At 63.2% G+C, this 17,759-nt stretch overlaps 3 protein-coding genes across 6 annotated transcripts; 2 read left to right on the forward strand and 1 right to left on the reverse strand.

Annotated features, from left to right (window-relative positions):
- Positions 1 to 1,214: 1,214 nt before the first annotated feature.
- On the reverse strand, positions 1,215 to 5,919 carry PIERCE1 (piercer of microtubule wall 1). Of its 2 annotated transcripts, XM_058693657.1 has the most exons (4): positions 5,762 to 5,919; positions 4,867 to 4,945; positions 2,274 to 2,465; positions 1,215 to 1,515 (listed from the first exon to the last, which is right to left on the reverse strand). In XM_058693657.1, exons 1-3 carry the CDS (start codon positions 5,917 to 5,919, stop codon positions 2,277 to 2,279), a joined length of 426 nt encoding a protein of 141 aa, XP_058549640.1. In that variant the 3' UTR covers positions 1,215 to 1,515; positions 2,274 to 2,276. The 2 variants fall into 2 exon arrangements, with proteins under 2 accessions (XP_058549640.1, XP_058549639.1); XM_058693656.1 differs by lacking the exon at positions 1,215 to 1,515 and having other exon boundaries at positions 2,043 to 2,465.
- A 230-nt stretch (positions 5,920 to 6,149) lies between these two features.
- MRPS2 (mitochondrial ribosomal protein S2) lies at positions 6,150 to 9,507 on the forward strand. Of its 2 annotated transcripts, none has more exons than XM_058693651.1 (4): positions 6,150 to 6,270; positions 6,913 to 7,038; positions 7,695 to 7,824; positions 8,400 to 9,507. In XM_058693651.1, exons 1-4 carry the CDS (start codon positions 6,210 to 6,212, stop codon positions 9,040 to 9,042), a joined length of 960 nt encoding a protein of 319 aa, XP_058549634.1. In that variant the 5' UTR covers positions 6,150 to 6,209; the 3' UTR covers positions 9,043 to 9,507. The 2 variants fall into 2 exon arrangements, with proteins under 2 accessions (XP_058549634.1, XP_058549636.1); XM_058693653.1 differs by lacking the exon at positions 6,150 to 6,270 and adding an exon at positions 6,552 to 6,649.
- Positions 9,508 to 9,619: 112 nt separating this feature from the next.
- Positions 9,620 to 13,338, forward strand: LOC131491125 (ral guanine nucleotide dissociation stimulator-like). Of its 2 annotated transcripts, none has more exons than XM_058693654.1 (4): positions 9,620 to 9,926; positions 11,488 to 11,672; positions 12,126 to 12,221; positions 13,101 to 13,338. In XM_058693654.1, exons 1-4 carry the CDS (start codon positions 9,876 to 9,878, stop codon positions 13,336 to 13,338), a joined length of 570 nt encoding a protein of 189 aa, XP_058549637.1. In that variant the 5' UTR covers positions 9,620 to 9,875. The 2 variants fall into 2 exon arrangements, with proteins under 2 accessions (XP_058549637.1, XP_058549638.1); XM_058693655.1 differs by having other exon boundaries at positions 12,162 to 12,221.
- The last annotated feature ends 4,421 nt before the right edge of the window (positions 13,339 to 17,759 follow it).

Genomic DNA, 17,759 nt, shown 5'->3' on the forward strand with positions numbered 1-17,759 from the left:
CTCACCAACTGCGACCGAGAGACAAAGAGTTACTGATGCGCATGGAAATACGTGTTCAGAGCGCGAAGCCGCTGCCCTTCACCCCACCCGGCAGCCAAGCAGCGGGGGCCTAGTGACGCCCCGGTTCTCTGCGTCGCGTCTCGTGGTGGAAGGAAACAGCCCGACCCGGCCAGGCCTCCTCGTGGGTCAAGACAGGCTTTCCTGACATCACAGTCAGGAAACTCAGAGATGCTGTGCTGGCCTCTTCCCTAACTGTTCTGACGCGGAGTGAGGACTTTGAGAGATGTCAGGATCGCGGCCAGGGAGGGACGGGGTCCTTCCCGTGATTCGGGCACCCGGCCCCCGCGCGTCCCCGCGGCCTTCCGTGAGACCGTCCACCTAAACGCTCTGCGTCTGCCCTCAACACATGAAGATTCCTGGTGGAAGACGTGCCAAAAGAGAAGTTTATAGGCACTGGAGTCCCCGTAAGACTTGTGTGCAGCGTCGGGGCCAGGGCTGCGGGGTCCCCTGCCGACGGCCACGCCTCCCCAGACGCACCCAAGGCGGGCTCCGCGTCGGGCAGGCCTGGGACTCGCCCCAGGTGATGACGTCAAGGTCCTCCGAGAACCCAAGCCAGCAGACAGGGGTGCACCAGGACGAGGACGCGGGGAGCCTGAGCTGGAGACGCTCCCGCTCTCGCGGGAAGACGGGCACATATGTTCTATCAAAGTTATTTCTGGTTTCCATCTTCCCAGATATTCATTCTGCTTACAATGCACGTAGAGTGTAGCTTTACCTCACTAGCATCTCTGACAGAGCAGTTTATCGGCCGTGACGCGTCGAAGCACCCAGCACCTGTTAGGATGCCCAGGTCTGGCGATGTCGGCTCCCCTGGCACCCCCAGCCGGCCGCAGGGGCGGCCTCTCCGAGCGTGGCACTCACCAGCTCCGACCAGGAGGAAAAACGGCTATCTTGCCAGCTAACTTTGCCCTTCCCCGGAGTCCCCAACCTGCTTTTCATAGCTGCCGAGGCAGGAGTTTGTTCTTTTCGGGGAGTTTAGAAACTTGTTAAAAAGGCATTCTTTGTCTTGTGTTTATTTCAACAGGGGCTCAGCACAGAAGCGTCCCCAGGATTTGGGTATTTTTTAGTGAAGGGTCGTGGAAAGTAATTTTTGGCCTGATGCCTGGAGAGCCCACTGGTTTTGTGGCTCAGAAAGATAACGCACAGACCCTGGCTTCAGGCTCAGCTTCGCATCTTTTTATTAAGAATATCGACTTTCTCTGGAAACCACTTCCGTTCCAAATGGGACATTAAGCCTGTGGCCAAAATGTCTACTTCTGTGTATTAATAATCAAAAGGTTTTAATGAAGAAATAACCAGTCATGGCGTTTCATTCCTTCCCACTCTGACGGGACCACGATTTTTGTAAAGGAGATAGCATCCGTGGAACGTAACCGTGGCCTCTGTCTAGAGTGAGTGCCTTCTGGATTTCCCATGATGAACACGTCCTGCTCTCATACCTCAATCGATCGAGGACTGCAGAGAAATCAACGTGCACGCACTGTCATTGCTACCCCACCCAGAAAATGCGTTATTCCCTGCCTGCCGGGATTTTTCTTAACGTTTTACTGAACATTGGAAATGAACACAAAGGGACAAGTCACACGGACACATCACCCCCTCCAACCGCGAGAGGCGCTGGCCAGGCCCGTTCCACTGATCTGGCCTCCCGGCCCTGCCCCTCTCGGTGGCCGCAGGATGTTCCCGGGGACTCCACGCCGGCCAGCATGCATCAGGGACAGGGGGCTGTGTTCCTGCCCTTCTTCCCCGCATGGCCCCTGTCCGCCCTCCAGGCAGGGCATCCCACCCTCCCGATTTCCACCAAGGCGCTTTAGAACAGGAAACCCACTCCGGGATCTGTCTGGAGTGTGAAACGGCTGCCGAGAAAGACACGGGGGACAGGGGAGGGGGGTGGGGGTTACCCAGGCCTTCCTCGTGCCAGGCCAAAACTTGGGTCCCAGGACGCCCATGGTCCTGTTCCCTGATTACAGGTGAGTCCAGAATTCAGAATGCTGCGACTTTTTTAATGGAAAGTCAAGCCACTAACATCCTTCCCAGCTCAGAAGTAAAACGAGCACATAGGACGTTACTGCCCCGTCCGCATGTTTTCCTAATGTAAAGAGCAAACATTGTCAGGGAAAGCAGTGAAGTCTGCACCTTCACGATTGGGCAAGTTACGGGAGACGGGGGGCAATGTGTCAGGTCATTGCTGCTGGTGTCAGGGGACCCCTGACCTCTCAATCGCAGATGGAGGGCCTGTTGACGTTGTAGCTGGGGTGGAAGTTGAAGCGGTCGTAGGAGGTGATGTAGTTGTCGGGACCCGTCACAACGCTCTTCTCCACGCAGACGTTGAAAGTGTTGTTCCGGAACATCCCACCGGCTGCAAGTTGTCTGGAAAACTTGCCCAAATTTGGGTAAAATACTTTCTGGAAGTGGCAAGGGGACATAAGAATTAATGGGGTGTGCAGCTGGTCATTGGGCATTTCTGGAAGAAGAGCAAGAATTTGTAAGAAAATGTCGTCTCCGCCCCCAGGAAGCAGCGACGTCAGGGTGGGCAGAATGGCCCAGGCCGTCCCTGTTTACTTTTTTTTTTTTTTCCAATAATTTTATTGATTTATTTTGAGAGACAGAGAGTACACGCTCAGGAGGCGAGGGAGTGGGAAAGAATCCCAAGCAGGCTCAGCGCTGGGCCCGACTCGAGGCTCCGTCCTGTGAACCGGGAGATGGCGACCTGAGCCGAGATCGAGAGTCGGACGCATCAGCGACTGAGCCACCCGGGAGCCCCCAGACCATCCCAATTTATAGGTGACGTCTGGGAACACTTACTAATAGCTCGCTACGCACAGACTGAAGGACCGCTTACGGGCCACCTGGGCGTAGCACAGCCACTGCTGGCCCCAAGCCACCCCAGTTCTGCTCGGACCAACCGTGCCACCAGATACGCATCTGGACCTCTCTGAATGTCAGTTTCCTCTTCTGCAGAGAAGAGACAAAGTCGACACGCGTGGGTTTCAGCCCTGAGTGCGTACGTGAATCCCCTGTAGAGCTGTAACACGCTTCTGATGCCCACGCCCCACCAGTGCAGGGGTGCGGGGGGGCACTGCCTTAGTGGGGTGAGGGTGTGGTGAGGACCACCCCCAGACAAGCCCGAGCTCCCGTGTGCAGGCGCTAGGGTGGTGGGGATTAGTCCAACAGCACAGCATCATCGGGTGACCCTGGGGCGCCCGGGCCTGGGGCTCTGGCAGATGGCTCACCCTGGACAGGTGAGCTGTTCTTTAGCTAGCCTCCTGTCAAGATCGCTGGCTGTTGTGTCTCCTTGGCAGGAAGCGGGGACAAAGAGAAATGGCTTCCGTGCATGTTTTTAATAGACTGTCTTTTCTCGGGGCAGAGGCTGTGGGCTCCAGACAAATTGAGTGTGGAGCGCGGAGTTCCCAGATAGCCATCACGGCCCCCTCCCCCCCCCCCCAGGGCACAGACGGCCGCCCTGAGCGTCACTGTGCCACGTTTCTGACAGCTGAGCCGACGTCCACACATCCACACGTCACTGAAGTCCACAGCGTTCAGTTCATCAGCGTTCACTTTTCGTGTTGTATGCTTCAGCGGGATACCGTTACAGTATCGCAGAGAACAGTTTCCTCGCGGTATCATTTTTCTTTTCAATTTTTTTCCAATGTTTATTTTTGAGAGAGAGACAGAGCGTGAACAGGGGAGGGGCAGAGAGAGAGGGAGACACAGGATCCGAAGCAGGCTCCAGGATCTGAGCTGTGATCACAGCGCCGGACGCGGGGCTCGATCTCACAAACCACGAGACCGTGACCTGAGCCGAAGTCAACCCTCAACCGACTGAGCCACCCAGGCGCCCCAAATGTTTATTTATTTTTGAGACAGTGAGAGAGAGACAGAGTGCGAGCAGGGTGGGGGCAGAGAGAGAGGGAGACACAGAATCCAAAGCAGGCTCCAGGCTCCCAGCTGTCAACACAGAGCCAGACGTGGGGCTCGAACCCATGAATCGGGAGGTCGTGACCTGAGCCAAAGTCGAATACTTCACCGACTGAGCCACCCAGGCGCCCCTCTGGAAACTTTCTAGACACATGATCTCCCAAGAGCTCTATACCCCATGTAAAACACGTAAATAAGCGATATAACCAGACCTTTTAAAATGATGACTATTTTGAAGGAAAAAACCACACTGTCACCCCAAAATGGGTGGCCCTACTGTCCTGGGTATCCAGGGGATGCTTATGCTGGTGCATCTGACCCCTCACCTGGGCCCAGGAGGGACTTCAGGGGAGTTTTAGAAGGCAGTTCTAGACCTCCAGACTGTGAAGTCAACCTCAAAAAGGGGGTGGGGGGGTGCCCAAAAGTACACGGATCCCCAGATCCACCAATGTGCCTTGTCCCGTTGCAACCTGTGGTTTTTCGCCGGCACTGCCTCTTAAGGTCACGAGTTCATTAACATCAGGCATTATTACAAAAAGGAAGCAGCCGATCCCTTATTTGCTTCCAAACTCACTGCCTGAAGGTGCCGGGTGGGGGGGGGGGGGAGGGGGTGGTGTCTATGTAAGAGGAGCCAGCCTTTGGGGACGTCTTAAGCCACTCTACGTGCACTGTTCTCATCTTTAAAACACTTCGTTGCCAAATTCACTTAGTTATTCCTACCCGGCCCTGTTTCAAAAAGATTTGAGGTGCCCCCTCCCCCTTTGTGATGTTGGAACTTTGGGCCCCTCTGGACGGCCCCCCCATGTGTTGCCCTTTTGAGAAATCCAGGGTTGCAGCCTCCTCCTGGAGATGCCCCCCGCCCCCCACATACACGTGCTTCCCGCTTACCGGCATCTCATGCACAGTGGGGGCCCTGCTCCCGTAAGCTTGGTTACTGGTCCTGTACACGGAGACAGGCTCCTTGGTCCTGGCAGATGAGAAACACACTCTATTTTCCGTGCATTTATTCTAATTCTGCCCAAGCTGCGGCCTTAAAACATCTGCTTGATGGAGCTCTGTCGGGAACGCCCCAGGCTGGCAATGCAGCCGTGAGCGTGGGCTCCCTTGGCCCGCAGGTTCACCCTCCCCGCCTCCTCTGCTCACCTCTGCCCTTACTCTCCCCCAAGGCAGGCCAAAGCCCTAAAGGCAACCCTCGCAGGGTCTTGGCACCTGCCGTCACTTCCTGGACAGGCAGGGAGGTCAGGAGCTGCGGCTCAGCTGCCACACCCCCGCTGGGGGGGACGGGGGGTTGGGGGTCGTCCACTCCCGGGTCTCTGAGAGAAAACACGCCTAGGGTCTCTGATGCTGACCCTGAGTTGAACTGAGTGGCTGGGTTCGGACATCAGCTCTGTCTCATGCCTCCAGAGCTTGAGCGAGATACCACCTTTCTGCACCCCAGTTGTCTGTCCTGGGACAGGATAACAGCCCCCGGTCCACGGGACGGCAGGGGAGACTAGGTGAGGGAGGGCAGGGGTCTACCAACGTCCCAGGGTTAGCCATGAGCAGCTCAGGCGTGCCGGTGGCAGCGCCGCCCAGCCCGGAGAGGTAGGACTTATCCCGGCCACCCCGGCCCCTCCTGCACTGCCTGCAGGCCCCTCGCTTGTGCTTTCGGAGGACTTTCTCGCCCATTTGGTGGTAACAGCTGGGCGCGGGGCCAGGCCGCGGACTCGTGTGTGCGGGCCTAGTGAGCGGAGCCGCCACCCAGCCCCAGCGCGTGCCCGGTGGCCCGTGACTCCGTCCTCACCCGTAGCCCCGAAACCACTCCGGGTTGTTGAACCTGACCGGCAGATCCCCGTCTATGCGGTAGTAGTCGCTGGTTCTCTTCGGGGGCGCGGGGGCCGGGGCCTCGGGGGCCGGGGGCTCCACAGCCTCCGCGCACTCTCGAGGGTTCGCCTCGGACATGAGCCTGACCTCCGCGGCGTCGGTGGGAGAGCGCGGGCGTCCGCGCGGCTTCCCGTTGCCAGGCGACGGCCGGGTCACCTGACTGGGCGGTCGGGCCTTAAAGGCGCCGCGCCCACGGCCTTCCCAGCCGCTCCCTTACTGGCCGGGGGACCCCAGGTCTCGGCCTTCACCCGCAGAAGGCCCGCTTCCAGCTCCACACGCCGTTTTACCGCGTGCCTGGGTGTCCCCGGCCCCGGACGTCAGGCCCCGCCCCCTCCGCCCCGTACCCGGCCTCTAAATGCAGACTCCAGATGCGCCTAATCTTATGGGAGTCCCCCTGGGAGACGACGGGTTGTGTTGGACTGGCCCGAGGTGAGGAGGGCCCCCACGGGGACGGCGGCTCGTGCGGGGTGCAGGGGGCGAACTGGGGGGACAGGGCCGGGGGACGCGCTCCCCTACACCCCGCGCTCACCCCGACCCCGCCGGGCCGCTCCATCCTCCCGTGTCCGTGGCGTCCGGGCGGGCGGCGGGCCGAAGTCGAGCCCGGGGCTCACGCGTCGCTGGCCTGCGCGGCCTGACCCCGAGCCGAGCGGCGGGGAGCGCAGAGGCACCTCCGGGCCGGCAGGCGGCGCTGCGGCCGGGGCGCTGGCGGCGGCGGCGGAAGGAGCGCCGCTCCCAGGGCTCGTCCCTGCCCCGTCCGCCCTCCGCGCCATGGCGCCCGCCGCGTCCGTGTCCCGCCTGCTCGGCGCGGGTGAGCGTGCGCGGGGGCCGGGGGGCGCGGGCGGGGGGCTCCGGGGGGGTGCGGAGCACAGGGCGCGGGCGGGATCCCCGGGGACGCGGCGGGACGGGTCCGGGCCGGAGGGCAGGGGCGCGGGGTGCGGGCGGGGGGTGGGGACGGGGGGCGGCGCGACGCCTCCCAGGCCTGCGGGTCACGCAGCGCCCGCCGCGCGGGGACCCAGGCCCCCGCAGGGACAGCAGCCGGGCGCGCGCGCCACCAGCCTGCTCTCTCCCCAGGAGTCTGCGCCGGGCCGCTGCGGCCGCGTCTGCTCCAGAGCGCCACCCCGGGGCGGGCCCGGCCGAGCGGCAGGACCCTGGCCAGCGCTGCGACCCCCGCCGTCAGGGAGCCCGAAGGCAGCATCGGTAAGGTCGGCTCCTCTGCGAGCCTAGGGTGTTGAGGGGACCGCGCCTGGCCTCCCCCGTTTGGGGTTGAAATCGTCTGCCACGAGGAGTTCTGAGTGCCCTGCCATTAGGTGTGAAGGCCCGGAGGGGTGCGGACCCAGGAAGGAAGGGGCAGCCTGCCTCCGTCTCCTGCCCCCGGCAGCCCCGTGTGCTGGGTGCACCCGCACGTGCACTTTCAGTGGCCTGAGCTCGTGCCTCGCTGCCCTGCCCTATCATCCGCTCTCATCTGAGGATGGGGCTAAGGCCACTGTCCTCCCCGGGTGGGGGGAGGGAGAGCGAATGGTGGCCCATGTGGCTTGGCCCCTTGGGAGGTGCCCTCTGGACCGCTGAGCCCTCCCTGGACGCCTGATCGGGACCTTCCTCTGGTGACTGGGAGGCACGCCCAGGACCGGCCTGGGCCCCTCCCCTTTCTGGGTATAGACTTGACCAGGATTACCCAGGAGCAAAGCCAGGGTCAGAGCCTGGCTGCAGCCCCAATCTCCTGGAAGGGACCCCGTGGCCTCCGGCACTTTGGTCAGCTGGAATTACCGGCCCTCCCCCTCTCCGGCCGTGTTGCCTCCCTTCCGGTTGGGAGCAGGGGGGCCGCAAGCCACAGCACCCTCTCCTCCCCACCCCAGATCTCAACGACAGGATCCTCAACGAGCCCCTCAAGCATTCTGACTTCTTCAACGTCAAGGAGTTGTTTTCCGTGAGAAGCCTCTTCGATGCCCGGGTGCACCTGGGGCACAAAGCAGGCTGTCGGCACAGGTGACAGACACGGGGCCCGGTGTGGTGGTGCCTGCGGGGCCCGGGGACCCTCCTGCCTTGGGATCCTTGGAGTCCAAGGCCCTTTTTGCACTGGCGCGTTTCGTCCTCTTCCAGACGGGGCCACTGAGCCCCGGGGAGGAGCAGGGGTTTATTCTCAGACTCCGCTTTGGCCCCCATGCTGGACTGTGTGCTCAGGGGCACAGGGTGGAGGCTGGCGAGGGAGACAGCGGTGGTGCATTCACACGTTCAGATGCGTGTGCGGCGTTCCTTCCGGTGGCATCCCCACGTGATGGCGTGTGGGTGCGGGGAGACTTGCCCGAGGCTTGCTGTAGCCCAGGCCTGTCCTGGTCACCCCAAACCCCACCCCACCCCCACTGCCTCCCGGCCATCACTCGCCAGACAGGGGCCCCCACTGCCGTCGTGGTTGCGGGTTGCAGACTGCGCCGTCCCCGGGGACGGTTGCCCCAGAGGGTCCTCCACGGAGGGCCCTGGCGGGTGGTGGGCATTCAGACCAGAAGGCGCCCAATTGGCCAAATGGACTTTGCTCACCCTTGCCTTTGTGGGGTCTCTGGCAGGTTTATGGAGCCGTACATTTTTGGGAGTCGCCTGGACCAGGACATCATTGACCTGGAACAGACGGCCGCGCACCTGCGGCTGGCGTTGAATTTCACGGCCCACGTGGCCTATCGCAAGGGCATCATCTTGTTTGTGGGCCGCAACAGGCAGTTCTCACACCTGATCGAGACCACGGCCCGGGACTGCGGCGAATACGCCCACACCCGCTACTTCAAGGGCGGCCTGCTGACCAACGCCCCGCTCCTCTTGGGACCCAAGGTCCGCCTGCCAGACCTCATCATCTTCCTGCACACGCTCAACAACGTCTTTGAGCCCCACGTGGCTGTGAGAGACGCAGCCAAGATGCAGATCCCCACCGTGGGCATCGTGGACACCAACTGCAACCCGTGTCTCATCACCTACCCCGTCCCCGGCAACGACGACTCTCCCCCGTCCGTCCACCTCTTCTGCAGGCTCTTCCAGACGATCATCAACCGGGCCAAGCAGAAGCGGAGGCATATGGAGGCCCTGTATCGACTGCAGGGCCAGGAGGGGCCGGAGGCCCGGGGCGGGGGCCCGGCTCACCCGCCCTCCCTGGGAGCACATCCCGGCGACAGGTCCTCTCCCTTGCCCGAGGAGAGCGGCAGCCACGCCTGTCCCTGAGCCAGGAGCCCCTTGCCTTCCCCAGCCGCGGTCCTTAGCGGGTCCTGCGGCTCTTGACCCCGAATTGACCTCTTGACCCTGCTGCTAGTAACGGCTCCTGGCAGCCGCCCCCCCCCCCCCCCCCCCCCGCTCCGCCCGGGGCTCCACTCGAGACCCATGGGTCCCAGCGGGTGCACAGAGGGCCAGCAGCCAGCAGTCCGGAAGACACGCTCGTCCTGGAGTCCGGAAAGCCTCGCTTACACCCTAAATTCAGTCCCTTGTGTGTCGGGAGGCCCTCCCACCGAGTCGCCCTTCATCGTCTCCCAGACTGTGCCGAGGTTGGGCTGTGTCCTCCACGGTTTCTGGGGCTGTTCTGGAACCGGAGGCCGCAGGGCCAGCCACCTAGAGCATCCCATCTGGCAGGGGGCGGGCCGGGCAAAGCAGACAGCAGGATCCCAACGGAAATAAAGCTTTCACTTGGACGGATGCGGCTTTGGGGCCTGTGGGTTGCACAGTGCGGTTTATGTGCCTCTGCTCACCAGCGTGGCGTCCGTCAGACCGCCGTGGGCTCCACGGAGCTCACGGTACTCTCAAGCTTCACGTGGATGTGAGGGGTGGAGAGGGCTCAGCCCCTGGGGACCCGCCCATCAGTGAGTCCGCCCCGCGGCGCACACGCTCTCTTGTGCACGGACACCTGCCCGCCTGTGCTAGCCCGCGTCGCGCAGAAACACACGAGGGCAAGAAGAGGGGGCCTGGTGTCCACCCGGCCTCTTCCAGGGTTGGGGCAGGGGTGCGTGGTGGAGGTCCCTGCTGTTTTCCGTTTTCCACGCTTCGTGATTTACAAGGTGCGGGGAATGGGGCGCCCGCTTGCCCACCTGAAGTACGAAAATGCAATTTATGGGAAGGTAAGTGCAGGGGTCCCCCTGGGGCTTTCACCAGCAAGTACTTCCTACTGAGTTCTGACAGAAGTGCTTGCCCGCCCCCCCCCCCCATCCCTTGGAGCTCCAGAGAGGCCAGCTGTGGGGACACAAGACCCTCAAAAGTGAGCACCATATAGAACTATGCGGTGAACAGGGCCTTCCTGGGGCCTGTGTGGGGCCCCTGTGAGGCCTGCCGGTGGCAGAGAGCCCATGCCAGCCTCCAGAAACAGGCCACGGGGGGGTGGGGTGCAGCTTGGGTCGGCGCAGGACCGTGAGGGACACGGGAGGCGGCATTGGCCCCTTTTCTGTCCCGGGTTTAGGGGCTGAATGGAGGGCACTGGTCGCCACCCCGCCGTGCCATGGGAACTGCGCCAGCGGCCTGCCTGGCCCAGCCATCCTCTGTCCCCTGAGGGTCCCCTGGAACCTGTACAGTGAGGACCAACAGGGCTACCAGGAGTTGGGTTTTGGTTTTTGTTTTTGATTTTTTGGACTGTTTATTTTTGGGGGAGAGCGTGAGCAGAGGAGGGGCAGAGAGAGAAGGGGGGGCAGAGGGTCCGAAGCAGGTTCCACGCTGCCAGCACAGAGGCCGACCTGGGGCTCGAACCCACAAACCACGAGATCATGACCTGAGCCGAAGTTGGACGCTCAACCGACTGAGCCACCCAGGCGCCCCCTGGGGTAACAGGAGTTATGACTGGCCACCGCAATGCTCCCCGTACTGGGAGTGCTGGGGGGTATGGGGCAGGCAGGGTGCCCCCTCCTGAGTGGATGCCTCAGGGGACACGCAGACCCAAATCATCAGGGCACCTTCAGGGCAATGAGGACCCAAAGAAAAGGCTCGGGCTTCTAGGACAGCAGGGGTGGGGGATTGAGGGCCGCTTCTAAACTGACATAAAGGTGACCCTGGCAGGAGGGCACCTCCACGTTTGCCACCCTGGAGACGAACCCCAAGAGAGCCCAGGAGCGGCCAAAGGAGACAGTGAGTGTACTCGAGGCCGAGAGAGCTGGGGGACCGGCTCCTGAGTCAGGAGAGGAGGGGTCGCCCCCAGCCCTTCCCCCCTGCCGCTGCGCTGGCTGACATGCCCACCGGACCTGACACGGGGTCGTGCCCCGACCAGCGGGGGTCTCGAGGGAGCTGACCACGGGGACCAGAGCAAAGGCCTGGGAGAGCCGGGCTCAGGGTGGGTTTGGGACCAAGGTGAGGGTAAGTGCCATGCCACCAGTGAGGGCCAGGAGCTCGGGGTGAGTGTGGGTACGGAGGGGGCTCCACAACCAGGCCCGGAGGCGGCCACGGAAGGCCACCTGCCCAGAAGCCAACCAGGTGACTCCCCATGGTCCCGCCCACGGCTTGCGCCTTGAGGGGCCATAGTCCCCACCCAAGGAGTCTGGGCTCCTCCCTACCCCCACCCCCACCGTCCAGTCCCAGCCTTGGCCAGGTGGGAGTCACCCTTCACGTGTTTGTAAGATTAGCGAAGCCACTTCAGGACGTGGACAGGATTATTTTTACACTGTATTTTGAACTGTCCCTCCTTTGTCCAAAACCTAGCCCAGTTGTGAAAATGATCCAGCCCTGCCCCTGGATGAGACCCAGAGGGTGTGGACGGCCAGTGCAGACACCCTGAGGCAGCTGGGGGACCCAGGGCAGTGCTCTCTCCTATGTCCCCGTCTCCCTGCGCACCTCCCAAAGGAACGCCACCACCCAAGAGGCCCGAGACCTGCCGCTCAGAAAGGGTGAGCACGGCCCCCGCGCAGCACAGCGGCTCCCCGCCCCCTCCTGGCACCTTTTTGAGTCTCAGGTGTCTCGTGGGAACCCTGGGTGTCAGGAGGACCATCCCACATGGGGTCGTGTCCCGCTGTTGGGACACGTCCCCCACCCGGTGCCCGGCCCGTGGAGGGGGTTGCCTGGGGCTGCCGTGCTTCCTCTCTGCCTCCGGCCTGGGTGTCCCGTGCCTGGGGCGAAGCTGCTCTCGCCCTCGATTCCATACGGGGGACCCATCCTGGGGGTGGCCAGGGAGGGGTCCCCGACCCCCTCGGATGTCTGTAAGGTGCTGGCTGGGCTTCGTTCACTCAACAAGTGGGCACGGAGCCCCTTCTAGACGTTTCGCATACCCCAGACCAGACTCTACCCTCCTGGGCTTCCGTTCTCGTCCAGAAGTCAGCCAGTAACCCTAGACATCATAGCAGGTACGGTAGATGTGATGCCCTCATGGCCTCCTCTAGATACAGATGCATCCTTCCTTATTCTGACGAGGACGGCGGACCCCAGGACCAACTGAAAAAGTGAGCGGACTTGGGAGCTGATGGGAGGGCCCCCGTCTCCAAGGTGGGGGACATCGGGGGCGGGGGCGGGGGCGCTGGGCAGAGCCGTGGCTCCCACACGAGCTGTGATTCCTGCTGGAGGGCCGAGGGGTGGGGGCCTCTCCTGCAGGAGGAAAGGAGTCAGACAGCCGTGGCTGGGGTCCTGGGCCCTGGGGAGCAGAAGAGAGGCCGGGGGCTGAGGTTGGCCCCTGAGAGAGTGGGTCCCCCCCACAGCCCACCCCAGCCCTTCCTGCCCGGCCCCGACCCGGGGTCCCATACGGAGGCGTGGGGGCCACCTGCTCACCCATCGACCTCACACGTCAGTCCCCTGAGTCCAGCTGCCTGGACTGAGAATAGTGTTCCTGAGAATAGTGTCTGTGGGGAGAGGAGACCCCCAGGCGCCTCGAAGGCAGTACGGCAGCCATGGGTGCAGGAGCTGGGGACGAGGGGCCATGAGAGCCCACGCAGGCTGGGCGGGAGGATGGGGCCTGTTCTCTCCTCCTCACACACTTACGCAGCACCTACTGTGTGCGGCCTGGGCAGGGACAGGGCAGACACGGCAGCCCTCCGCCGTCCTGGAGTTTACGCCGTAGCCAGGAGGCCCCCGGACAGACAGAGGGGAGGGGCAGGCCTCCCTGAGGAAGGCAGGGGTGCCCACACCGTCGATGGAGGGCTCCCTCCCGTGGGGACGGCCAGGCCCCCGCCTCCTGACCGGACCTGCCTCTGCCTGGACGGCCAGTGGCGGTGGGGGGGGGGGGGTGCTCAGGTGGGCCTGGCCTCTGGATGGAGGACCCGCAGGGGGCCATGCGGAAGGAAAGGCCGGGCCGCTGACTCTGCTGCCTGCCCCCCCCCTCCCTCCAGTGCCATCTCCCCCATTCTGGGCACCTGGCTGGACCCGTACTTGGAGGACTTCTGTCAGCCCCCAGACGGGTCTGTGTCCCATCTGGAAGCAGCAGGGGGTGAAGGCAGAACGTTGAAGACGGCCGGGCAGGGCTGTGATGCGTCCGGGCCGGCTGCCGGTCGCTGTCTTTGCAGAGCAAACTCAGGAGATCGGCAGAAAGCTGGTCAGCGGGGACGCCTACTCCCTCTTCTCGACTGAGGGGCAGGTGCATGAAACCACCAGCGTGGGCCAGTGTGGGCTCAGGACGAGGGCAGCCACCGAGGGGTTTCCAGATCCAGGGACTGGAGATGGCCAGGAAAGTCGTCCTGTCCAGATGCCACCCAGGCCGCCCCCAAAGCCCTCGTTCTCCAGACTCGGCCTGAGGAGCCGGAGTCCACGGAGGCCGAGCTGAGGGCCGGAAGGCTGGCGGTGGATGCAGATGAGTGTGTGGGGCCGGGTGCTGCTGGGCCAGGCAGAGAGGAGCCCCCAGAGGCTGGTGTGGGACCAGGAGCGAAGACCGGCCCCTGAGCACCCAGTGGGGGACCGCGGTCCGGAAGAGGTCCAGGTGTGGGTTCCTGGGCAAGAGCTTCTGGAAAAGGCAGCAGGATATTCCTTTCTTCGGGAACGCCTGTCTGGAAGGCAGGCATGTTGATCTCCTCTTGCGTCGTCTCTGGAGCGAGCGGCAGTTCCGGCCCCGGATCCTCTCCGATCGGAAGATGGAGATTCAGCTGCAGAAGCAGTAACGGAACTGAAGCCGCATCCAGAGCCGGCGGCATTTCCATCAAGAGCAGGAGTCCCTCCTCCAGACCAGGAGCCGCCTGCACCCAGCGGCGCCCGCCTTCTGCTGCGGCTCCAGGAGAACCCGAGCCAGGGCCCCACCCGCTGGGAACGTAGACCCGACCTCTGCGCTCGATCTTGCAGAAGACCTGGAGCCAGCTGGGCACCCAGCAGCCCTGCAGGGAGAGCCTGCCCCTGGCCCCCTCCGTCCCTGCCCCTGCAAGATCCTGGAGCCAGCTGGGCACCCAGCAGCCCTGCAGGGAGAGCCTGCCCCTGGCCCCCTCCGTCCCTGCCCCTGCAAGATCCTGGAGCCAGCTGGGCACCCAGCAGCCCTGCAGGGAGAGCCTGCCCCTGCCCCCCTCCGTCCCTGCCCCTGCAAGATCCTGGAGCCAGCTGGGCACCCAGCAGCCCTGCAGGGAGAGCCTGCCCCTGGCCCCCTCCGTCCCTGCCCCTGCAAGATCCTGGAGCCAGCTGGGCACCCAGCAGCCCTGCAGGGAGAGCCTGCCCCTGGCCCCCTCCGTCCCTGCCCCTGCAAGATCCTGGAGCCAGCTGGGCACCCAGCAGCCCTGCAGGGAGAGCCTGCCCCTGGCCCCCTCCGTCCCTGCCCCTGCAAGATCCTGGAGCCAGCTGGGCACCCAGCAGCCCTGCAGGGAGAGCCTGCCCCTGGCCCCCTCCGTCCCTGCCCCTGCAAGATCCTGGAGCCAGCTGGGCACCCAGCAGCCCTGCAGGGAGAGCCTGCCCCTGGCCCCCTCCGTCCCTGCCCCTGCAAGATCCTGGAGCCAGCTGGGCACCCAGCAGCCCTGCAGGGAGAGCCTGCCCCTGGCCCCCTCCGTCCCTGCCCCTGCAAGATCCTGGAGCCAGCTGGGCACCCAGCAGCCCTGCAGGGAGAGCCTGCCCCTGGCCCCCTCCGTCCCTGCCCCTGCAAGATCCTGGAGCCAGCTGGGCACCCAGCAGCCCTGCAGGGAGAGCCTGCCCCTGGCCCCCTCCGTCCCTGCCCCTGCAAGATCCTGGAGCCAGCTGGGCACCCAGCAGCCCTGCAGGGAGAGCCTGCCCCTGCCCCCCTCCGTCCCTGCCCCTGCAAGATCCTGGAGCCAGCTGGGCACCCAGCAGCCCTGCAGGGAGAGCCTGCCCCTGCCCCCCTCCGTCCCTGCCCCTGCAAGATCCTGGAGCCAGCTGGGCACCCAGCAGCCCTGCAGGGAGAGCCTGCCCCTGCCCCCCTCCGTCCCTGCCCCTGCAAGATCCTGGAGCCAGCTGGGCACCCAGCAGCCCTGCAGGGAGAGCCTGCCCCTGCCCCCCTCCGTCCCTGCCCCTGCAAGATCCTGGAGCCAGCTGGGCACCCAGCAGCCCTCAGGGGAGCTCCAGCTGTAGAACTACCCTCAGTGCCAATGCCTGATACACATTTTCAGCCCGATGCCCCTCCAAACACTCCTTCCTCTCCCCTGTTACGGTTTCTGTTTTGTGTTTGTTTTGTCTATTTTTGTCTTATGCTGTTTTCTACTTTAGACTTTAAATAAAATCACTTCTTTTAAATTGTGCAATTCCTGAGCACTGAGTCCACTCACAACACTGTGCGAACACCACAGAATATCGTTGCAGAATATGTCAGTCCCCAAAGGACACCATGTACCTGGAGCCCTCACTCCCCGTTCATCCCCTCACCCAGCCCCCGGGAAGCCCTAATCTGCTTTCTCTCCCTGTTTCATTCCTTACCCTGGATGCTTCCTATAAGTGGAATCTCACAACAGGTGCCTTGTCTTGAATGAAATAACATTTTTGTTATTTGAAAGGGAAATTCCCCTATGGATTAAAGATTAGATGTAAAACTGGGTCCATTTTAGTAAAAATGGGGACAATCTTGGAGACCCCTTTTTGTGCTGTGACACCACAGCCTGACGCCAGCTGGGACACAGCTGTTCCTCCCGTGGCCCAAACAGAAACCAGGAGATGCAGAAGGCTAGACGGTCACACTGCAGCGGGGAGAGCATCCCTCACAACCCAGGGCCAGAAAAGCTCACAGGCCTCTGGACCAAACAATGCACCAAAGCCAGTGCGTTCCCCGGGATGGAGACCAGACCTGTCCCAGTCCAACGGGAGGCGACCCCCATGGGAACAGGCATCAGAGATGCAGGGCGTCCTGGGGTGGGACTCTGGCAAGTGAGACCCAAGGGAGGCAGTGGTGGTCACCTTCAGACGGGCAGGTTTCTGGTCTGGGGACCAGCAGCCCAGGTGACAATGTGAGGAAGCAGAGACCCCAGCCAATCCCCAGCGAGAAGTCCTCATCCTGCAGGGAACCAGCTAGCCCAGTACTGGGAGAGCCCACAGAGCCCCGGTGGGCCTTTCCCTAGCCCCATGTGGGGCCCCAGGCAGGTTGGTCAGCTCTGCTCCCCTGAGTTCAGGGGGAGCCCTCAGCGGGTGGTGGGGTCCCCCAGGAAGAGGGATCCTGAACCCCAGGATGCCAAGATGCAGGCCCGCGGGTAGGACAATCCAAAGTCAAGGAGATGGGCTTCCTGACCCAGCTCGTCTTACTTGTGACCCAGGTTGTGCTATTAGCCTCGGTGTCCCCATCTGTGACATGGGGACGTAACGGGCCTTCTAGATGGGTTGGCACATTCCCTGAGAGATGAGGTGGAATCGTGGCCTGGTGCCTGGAGGACATAAAGGGCCACCTGGAAGGCTGTCCCAGAGTCCCCCAGGGCACTGGATTCCGGAAGCCCCTCCTTGGCCCCTGCTCGCTGTCCCCCTTCTGGGAACACTCAGCGTTGTTTGCGGAGGAGGTAGAAATGATCCAGGAGGTCAGCAGATCCCACGTGGAGGAAGGTCAGCGCTGGAGGGACAGAAGGACGTGTCCCGTGCCCCCTTCCAGGGCCCGAGCTGTGACACCCTCTGACCTGACCTGGTGTGGACCCCGCTTCTGTGGTTTCACTCCCTCCCTCCTTCCCTCCCTCCTTGCCTAAATCACCCGGCGATCTCAGGTCCTTGCCGTGTGCTGAGCACCGTGACCTCTTCAGTGAGCACGACCGATAGGTCCCCCACGTGGCATCTTCCTTTGCAGGGTCTGAATGTTCCTGGCCGTGTCCCCTCTGGCAAGTCTGGGAGGGAGGCCTCTGCTCACGTTCCCGACAAGGAAGCACGCGTCCAGAAGGTCCAGACGACCTGCCTCAAGTGCCAGCGTGTGGAGCCTGGACACAGGGTGGTCCCTGAGCAGAGGAGGACTTGGACCCACGCAGCCCGGAGAAGGAGGGGGAGCACCGTGGCGGCCTGGCGCTCAAGTCCGCTGGGAGACGGTGTCCTACCCGGACCGGCCCTGTCCCCAGGGCATTCGGGGTACCTGCGCTCCCAGGAGGCAGGCTGGCCCCGGCGGGCAGGAGAGGAGGCGCCCCTGGGGCAGGACAGAGCCCTCAGGCAGAGCGGAGGGTCGCAGGTGCTCCCCCAGGGGCAGGTGGACTCGGGCGCCCTGAGGGGGGCGTCACCGGGACAGCTGTGCCTTGGCAGCCCCAGTTCCCCAAATCCAAGCACAAGACCTAAGAGCCTCTGCCCCACCCCCCAGAGCAGAAACCGCTTCTGTCCTTGTCCCTTTGTGGATGCGTCCTTGCCTGCCCTCAGCACCCTGTCTGCTCCCCGCTGTGCGCACGCACCTGGATCCCAAAAGCGAGCCCCGGACCCCACCCAGGGGCCCTGGGCCACAGCCAGCAAGGGGGAGCGCCGTCCCCATTGGCCTCCTCACCGTAAGAAGACACGTAAGCCATATTCACAAAGGTTTTTAACCATCGTACACACACACACACACACACACACACACACGCACACACACATAGAGCGAAGGGTGGGGGCCCTGGAGGACCCGCACACGTATGTCTCCGGCA

This window comes from Neofelis nebulosa, chromosome 12 (genome assembly GCF_028018385.1).
Source record: "Neofelis nebulosa isolate mNeoNeb1 chromosome 12, mNeoNeb1.pri, whole genome shotgun sequence".
NCBI classification, from domain to species: Eukaryota; Metazoa; Chordata; class Mammalia; order Carnivora; family Felidae; genus Neofelis; species Neofelis nebulosa.

Bases quoted from the DNA above. Each gene is read 5' to 3' on its own strand.
- PIERCE1 (XM_058693657.1), bottom strand. From the start codon at position 5,919: ATGTCCGAGGCGAACCCTCGAGAGTGCGCGGAGGCTGTGGAGCCCCCG. The intron at 4,946-5,761 runs GTGAGGACGGAG...CTCATCTGCCAG, and splicing joins GAGTGGTTTCGGGGCTACGG to GACCAAGGAGCCTGTCTCCG. The intron at 2,466-4,866 runs GTAAGCGGGAAG...TGCCACTTCCAG, and splicing joins CCACTGTGCATGAGATGCCG to AAAGTATTTTACCCAAATTT.
- MRPS2 (XM_058693651.1), top strand. From the start codon at position 6,210: ATGCGCCTAATCTTATGGGAGTCCCCCTGGGAGACGACGGGTTGTGTT. The intron at 7,039-7,694 runs GTAAGGTCGGCT...TCCCCACCCCAG, and splicing joins GGAGCCCGAAGGCAGCATCG to ATCTCAACGACAGGATCCTC. The intron at 7,825-8,399 runs GTGACAGACACG...GGTCTCTGGCAG, and splicing joins AAAGCAGGCTGTCGGCACAG to GTTTATGGAGCCGTACATTT.
- LOC131491125 (XM_058693654.1), top strand. From the start codon at position 9,876: ATGGGGCGCCCGCTTGCCCACCTGAAGTACGAAAATGCAATTTATGGG. The intron at 9,927-11,487 runs GTAAGTGCAGGG...TCCAAAACCTAG, and splicing joins AAAATGCAATTTATGGGAAG to CCCAGTTGTGAAAATGATCC. The intron at 12,222-13,100 runs GTGAGCGGACTT...CCCTCCCTCCAG, and splicing joins CCCCAGGACCAACTGAAAAA to TGCCATCTCCCCCATTCTGG.